The sequence below is a fragment of the Pyxicephalus adspersus genome, chromosome 2, assembly GCF_032062135.1.
Source record: "Pyxicephalus adspersus chromosome 2, UCB_Pads_2.0, whole genome shotgun sequence".
Classification (NCBI taxonomy): domain Eukaryota; kingdom Metazoa; phylum Chordata; class Amphibia; order Anura; family Pyxicephalidae; genus Pyxicephalus; species Pyxicephalus adspersus.
Window position 1 is genome coordinate 160,589,240 of NC_092859.1, and position 7,217 is coordinate 160,596,456.

The 7,217-nt window shown below is 48.0% G+C and overlaps 1 protein-coding gene across 1 annotated transcript; it reads left to right on the plus strand.

Annotated features, from left to right (window-relative positions):
* Positions 1-984: 984 nt before the first annotated feature.
* Positions 985-7,139, plus strand: NEFM (neurofilament medium chain). Its single transcript, XM_072402951.1, has 3 exons — positions 985-2,172; positions 3,545-3,669; positions 5,112-7,139. The coding sequence occupies exons 1-3, from the start codon at positions 1,135-1,137 to the stop codon at positions 6,649-6,651; spliced, it is 2,703 nt and encodes a 900-aa protein (XP_072259052.1). The 5' UTR covers positions 985-1,134; the 3' UTR covers positions 6,652-7,139.
* Positions 7,140-7,217: the final 78 nt, after the last annotated feature.

A 7,217-nucleotide genomic window follows, 5' to 3' on the forward strand; every position in this document is an offset into this window, starting at 1 on the left:
TATTTCCAGCAAAGATTAATACAAACCCTGAATCAGCACATCCTGAGCTTTGCCTCATTTCTGAGCTGTGTCCCCATGGTGCAGAACTCTGAATTCTGCTGTCCATGGGGTGACCCGGAACCCTGCACTATTCCTGAGCATTGTATGAGCTGGTCCCATGTGTTCTGTGTGCGGAACTCTGAATTCTGCTGTCCATGGGGTGACCTGTGTCCTGTCCTTACCAATAAACTCTGCACAGTCCCGGCCTTTTGTATGTTCTGTGCCCTGTCCATGGTGCTGAACCATGCATGTAATGTCCTGTGTGCTGTCCTTTCCCTATCTGCGAACATCATTGCATCAACTGTGCTGGTGTCTAATATCCTGCCCTCTCCATGGTGCTGAACTTTGTATTCTGCCCCCCATGGGGTGTCCTGAATGTTCTAATTACCCCTGAGCTCTGCACCGTTCCTGGGCATTATATGAACTGTGCTGGTCCCCTATATTCTGTGTGCTGCCCCTCTCCATGGTGCTAAACTTTGTATTCTGCCCCCCATGGGGTGACCTATGGGGCATACCTTGATCTGTGCTGGTCCCCTATATTCTGTGTGCTGCCCCTCTCCATGGTCCCTGTCTATGGGGAGACCTCTGCCATATTCCTCTTTATTGCATAAACTGTGCTGACCCCAAATGTTCTGTGCACTGTCCCTCTGCAAGCTGGTGAATCATGAGTGAATCGCCATAAAGAGGTGGTCGGCCTGCACCTTGCAGCCCCCCATAAGTCCTGTCCCCATCTGCCATGAAAGCAATGCCCCTACTTCTGGTCTCCTTGCATGCTGTTCAGTAAATAGCACCCAATATTGCCCCCACACATTGCGATTTAACCCTTTGAGGGTTGAGGCCCATAGAAGGCAATGGGTGCACAGATCCATCCTGCAGCACCTACCCCATCAGCCCTGTGCTGCACACTGAGAGGGGGGAGGGGTGGGCACTAAACCAAAGGCAGCCACGTGGAGCTGAGACCGGGGCCCCTCCCGGAGCAATCAGGGAACAGATTGGGCCGGTTCCTGCCATGTTAGCTGATCTTGCTCGGGTATATAAAGGGCTGGAGAGAGCTAAGCAGCGCTGTGAGCCACAGACACCCCAAAGTCTTCCAGCATGAGCTACTCCCTGGAAAGTATAGGAAGCCCCTCTTATAGGAGGATGGGGGAGATCAGAACCAGCTATAGCCGGACCAGCAGCTCCCCAAGCAGCGGATTCAGATCTCAGAGCTGGTCCCGAACCAGTCCCAGCACCATTTCCTCCTCTTATAAGAGATCCACCCTGGCTGCACCCAGAGGGTTCTGCTCCAGTGACAGTTTGGACCTCAGTCAGTCCTCAGGCTTCAATGGAGACCTCAAGCAAGTTCGGTCCAGTGAGAAGGAGCAGCTGCAGGGACTGAATGATCGCTTTGCTGGCTACATCGAGAAGGTCCATTACCTGGAGCAGCAGAACAAAGAGATCGAAGCAGAGATCCGGGCCCTCAGGGGTAAGCAGAGTGGCCCCAGCCAGCTGGGGGAGATCTATGAGCAGGAATTGAGGGAATTGCGCAGCAACTTGGAGCAAGTCAGCCATGAGAAGGCTCAGATTCTTCTGGACTCAGAACACCTGGAGGAAGACCTGCAGAGACTGAAGGACAGGTATGATGAAGAGGCCAGAATTAAGGATGACACCGAATCTGCTATCAGAGCCATGAAGAAGGACATGGAAGACTCTTCCCTGATAAAGCTGGAACTGGATAAGAAGGTGCAATCCCTGCAGGAGGAGATCTCATTCCTGAAGAACAATCATGAAGAAGAAGTCAGCGAGCTGTTAGCGCAGATCCAAGCTTCACACATCTCCATAGAAAGGAAAGATTTCCAGAAAACAGATCTGGCCTCAGCCCTAAGGGAGATCCGCTGCCAGCTGGAGGGCCACTCCAACATCAACATGCTGCAAACTGAGGAAATCTTCAAAAACAGGTATGCCAAGCTGACAGAAGCTGCAGAACAGAACAAGGAGGCCATCAGGTCTGCCAAGGAGGAGATTGCAGAATACAGAAGGCAATTACACAGCAAGACAGTGGAGATGGAATCTGTGCGAGGAACCAAGGAATCCCTGGAGAGGCAACTCAGTGATATAGAGGAGAGACACAACCATGACTTGGCCAGCTACCAGGTGAGGCCCAGGGTGCTGAATGCCAGAAAGAGGGGGCCCAGGGTGCTGAATGCCAGAAAAGGGGTGCTGAATGCCAGAAAGAGGGGGCCCAGGGTGCTGGGGTGCTGAATGCCAGAAAGAGGGGGCCCAGGGTGCTGAATGCCAGAAAGAGGGGGCCCAGGGTGCTAAATGCCAGAATAAGGGAAATCCAGGGTGGTGAATGCCAGAAAGATGGTGCCCAGGGTGCTTAATGCAAGAAAAAGGGGGATCCAGGGTGCTGAATGCCAGAATAAGAGGTCAAGGATGCTGAATGCCAGAATAAGGGAAATCCAGGGTGCTGAATGCCAGAATAGGGGGTGCCCAGGGTGCTTAATGCAAGAAAAAGGGGGATCCAGGGTGCTGAATGCCAGAATAAGAGGTCAAGGGTGCTGAATGCCAGAATAGGGGGTGCCCAGGGTGTTGATCAGTGCTCAATGCTAGAATAAAGGGGTTCAGAGTGCTGATCAGAGCTGAGTGATAAAATAAGGGGTGTCAGGGTGCTGAATTGAGTTTGGTATTTGTAGAAGGGGTGTGAAGGTGCTGAGCTGAATGATACATTGTATAGAGTATAGGGGGGGGGGGTGCAGGGTGCTGAGCTTTAGTAAATGATGTAGACATGGATATAATGAAGGTCTGAGCTGTGTTTAGAATACATTGCTGACAGATTTGAATGTTTAGTTTATTCTTTAGCTCTTCATTCTGTAACTTATCCCCTAGTGCAATAATTTCATGATTATGTTTCTTCAGTTTACAAACTACTTTGTATAACTTAGAAGAACTGTTATAGGCAGTCAGGCAGGGAAGGAGTTAATGTAAGCTGGGATTGCTGGTCTTTATGGTTCCTCTATACTCATTAGTAACTTTTGCACAATGTCTCTTAGAGCGCCCTATAACTGGATGGGGGGTGCTGGGTTTGCTCAGGACACCCCACACCCACTTGTATTGGGTCTGTAGATTTGTTCTGCAGTACCACATGCCATTGTAGTGCGGGGGGGGGGAGGGGTGTGGTGCAGCGGGGGACGCAGTGTGTCTGTATGATGGAAGGGGAGTGGCGCAGTGTGTGGGGCAAAGTGACGCAGTATGACTGCTCTGAAGTTAGGGTGTGGTGCGGTGACAATGCAAATACAATGTGTGTGTTCAGGGGTGGGGGTCGTGCTGCAGTATACTGCTATGGGATGACAGTTTTTTTGGTGCAGTGAGACAGTTTGTGTCATTAAATGTCTTATTTAGGAGGTGTGGCACTGCCTATGTGTGTGGTGCAATATGACAGCATACCCACATGGTGCAATGTGACAACATAGCATGCAAATCCCAGCCATGCCAATTCTCATGATGAGGTCTCTTCCTCCCATAGGAAACCATCCAGCAGCTGGACAATGAACTGAGAGGAACAAAATGGGAAATGTCCCGCCACCTGAGAGAATACCAGGACCTGCTCAATGTCAAGATGGCTCTGGATATAGAAATTGCTGCATACAGGTACCATGGCAGAGCCAGCAGAATATTAATAGCACTGCAGAGGCTGCAGGAAAACTTTCCCATCTCAGGGTATGGGAGGGATATAGAGATCATTGCAGCTTATCAGGAGAGCAATGCAGAGAAATTCTCCGGCTCTGCCCCAAACTGAACAATGCAGGAAAATCTCACAAGATTCTACAGATTATTCCGCACATTTTCCAGTAGAAATGTCTGCAGCAACAAGAATGATAGTAAATCGCAGCCCATGAGGAGGACAATGGGAAGTGTTTGCAGGGCATTCTATAATCCTTGTGAAACATTTATCAGCAAATCCAAACATTTGCAGAAATAAAGAGAAATCCATGTGAGGACACTTCACACACATTTCCATCTGGGACACTAGTCAGGGTGTGAAATAGCTAGATTGAGTTTAATTTAAGTAAATTGTGTATTCCAATGTATTGAAAAGTTGTATGAAATTTTATGGCCATTGCAGCTGGGGAATTATCATCCAAGGACAGTGTACAGGAAGCTCAGGATGTAGGAAGGTGATGGGGAAAGCAATAGAAATTCAATCAATTCTATGCAAATGGGAAAAAATAACAAAGATGAGAGAGAGATTTGCTTTGCAGGATTGTAAATGACAAACATCCGGACATTGCAGTCACCCATAAATCCCAATCCTAATCCATCCAGGGATGTTTGCATTACTCTGCATCGCTTTATTGATCCCCAATCCAAAACATAGGAACTTCTAACCTGAAGTGGAATCCTCACTTCTGTATAATCAGTGGAACGCAATGTGTATTCGGTTCACAGGGAGCTAACGAGATTTTTGTATCATTATTGTACCTCTGTGGTCATATGGCTAGTTCTCAGTTAATTGATACACGGCATTCTTTAAAGTCTTAATTTACCCCCCCCCCCCAATATTCTCCTTCATCTCATACTAATATTAGGAGCATTTCAAAATGTGACTCAGTCCATGTAAAGGGACATCTGCTGATGAGATTTTACCCCCATGGGATTCCCTGCCCAGTGATGTCATAATGCTTCTTTATGCATTCGGCTTCATAGCACTGCAGGGGAAATGCCGCAGAGAGGAAACAAATGTTTTAGAGCCACAGGATTCCCTGATCTGAGGTAACAATAACAAACTCCACACAATTACTGAACTGAGCAGGTTTGATTTCTGATTGGGTATTGCATGTCTATGCATAGCTATGTTATATGGACGGTTGTCAGCTGATTCCATATGTTTTGAAATGGGGTCTCCATACAAAAAGTGGATTTGCCGAGCATAGAACCCAATTAGATTTCTTGTCTTATTGCACAGTTCAAGAATTGGGATTTGTGATTAGGTGCAAAACTTTTTATTTCCATCAACTCCAGGAAGGTGTGAAATTGTTACAATACAATACTGTTATAGTGATGTCCTAATAATTCTTTGGTTGTCTCCATAGGAAACTATTGGAAGGAGAAGAAACCCGCTACAGCTCATTCTCCAGCATCCTCTCAGGTCCCTCAGGTCCACCCAGACAGGCACCCATCACAATATCCTCCACCCGAGTACAGCAGTCACGAGCTGAACCGCCACGAGTTAAAGTACAACACAAATTTGTAGAGGAGATCATTGAGGAGACCAAAGTGGAAGATGAGAGGTCAGACATGGAAGCAGCTTTGGCTGCCATGGCAGAAGAGTTTGCTTCTGGTCTTTTAGATACAGAGGAACAGAAGGAAGATGAAGCAGAGGAAGAGGAAGAGGGAGAGGTTGAGGAGCAGATTGTAGCAGCTGTGGAATCCACAGTACAGGCAGCAGCACCAGGTGAGGAAGAGGAGGCTGAGGAAATAGAGGAAGAGGCAGAAGAAGAGGGAGAGAAGGCAGAGGAAGAGGCAGGAGAGGAGGAGGAGGGTGAGAAAGTAGAAGGAGAGGCAGAAGAGGAAGAAGAAAAGGCAGATGAAGCTACAGAAGAAGAAGGGGAGAAAGAGGAAGAAGCGGAAACAGCAGAGGGGGAGGTAGAGGAAGAGAAGGAGGAAGAAAAAGCAGAAGAAGAAGCAGCAGAGGGTGAGGAAGAGGAAGGAAAGACAGAAGAGGAAGAGGGGGAAAAGGCAGATGAGGAGGGAGAGGCAGAGGAAGCAGAAGAAGAGAAAGAGGAGGTAGCAGAGGGAGAAGAAGGTGAGGGAGAAACAGAAGAGGCTGAAAAAGAGGAAGAGGAGGGAGAGAAAGAGGAAGGAGAGGGAGAGCAAGAAGGAGCAGAAGAAGAAGCTACAGAGGGGGCGGAGGAAGAAGAAGTAGTAGAAGAGCCCATTGTGGAGACTAAAATTGTCCGGGTAAAAGCTGAGGTGCAGGAGAAAGCAGCAGAGGAAGAGGAAGAGGGTGGAGATGAGGAAGAGGGGGAAAAGGGAGATGAAGAAAAGGAAGAAAAAGCTGGAGATGAGGAAGAAGGAGAGGCAGCTGAACAGCAGGAAGAGGAGAAAGGAGAATCAGAGGAGAAGGAAGCAGAGGAAGGAGAAGCCAAAGAAGAAGAGGAAGCTGCAGGTGAAGCTGAGGAGGAGAAAGTTGGATCCCCTGAAGAGAAGTCTGAGGAGACCATCACTGTGTCCAAGGCAGCTTCTGTGGGAACAGAGAAGGAGGATGTAAAGGAAGAAGCAGAGGAAGCGAGCAGCCCCAGGGATGATGGGAAGGAAGATACAGCAGTCAATGGAGATGTTGAAGAAGAGAAGGAAGAGAGCGAGGACAAAGGTGTAGTCACCAATGGTCTGGATGACAGCCCCTCAGAGGAAAAAGACAGCGGAAAGAGCCAAACTGTTGTCATTACCAAAAAGATCGAAACCACAACCAGCGAGGGTGAGGATGGCACCAAATACATCACCAAATCAGTGACCGTCACCCAGAAAGTGGAGGAACACGAAGAAACTGTCCAGGAGAAATCAGTGTCCACAAAGAAAGTAGAAAAAGTCACATCACATGCAGTGGTGACGGAAGTGGCCGAGGATAAGTGAGAAGATGATTCCAGCACTTCCAGCAGGACTGAAAAGCCATAAGATAAACTGCATGTAAAGTGACAGCTTCTAATGGGCTTCTAGCAGAGGGGGTTCTCTCGTGGGGTGGGGGCTCCAGACACTGTAATATTACTTTCTGTGCAATATTCCGGGCGGGGAAATGCATGCAAGCCTAAGATGTGCCCCTTCCACACAACTTGGTGAATTCACAATAAAAGAAGCAAATCGCTGCATGATTGTTGGAAAGGAAGGACTGAGATGCGGCTTCCTAAGTTGCTGTGGGCCTGGGTGAGCGTTAGAGATAATGAGGGGTCTGAATTATGCAAAGAATTACCTGAGCCAAAAATGGGAGGGAGGGGACCGTGAAACGGAAGTTTTCTCGCCTTAATAAATGAAACCTTTCCTTATGTTTACCTCACTGGTGCAATTAACAGACTGCAGGTCATGGGAGAACCTGGAAGAGTTTATGTAAAGCAAGCATTGCTCAATAAAAGGTTATAATGGAACTTCTGTCTCTGCTCATTATTCTAATATTAGATGTGATCATTCATGGGGGGCATTATATA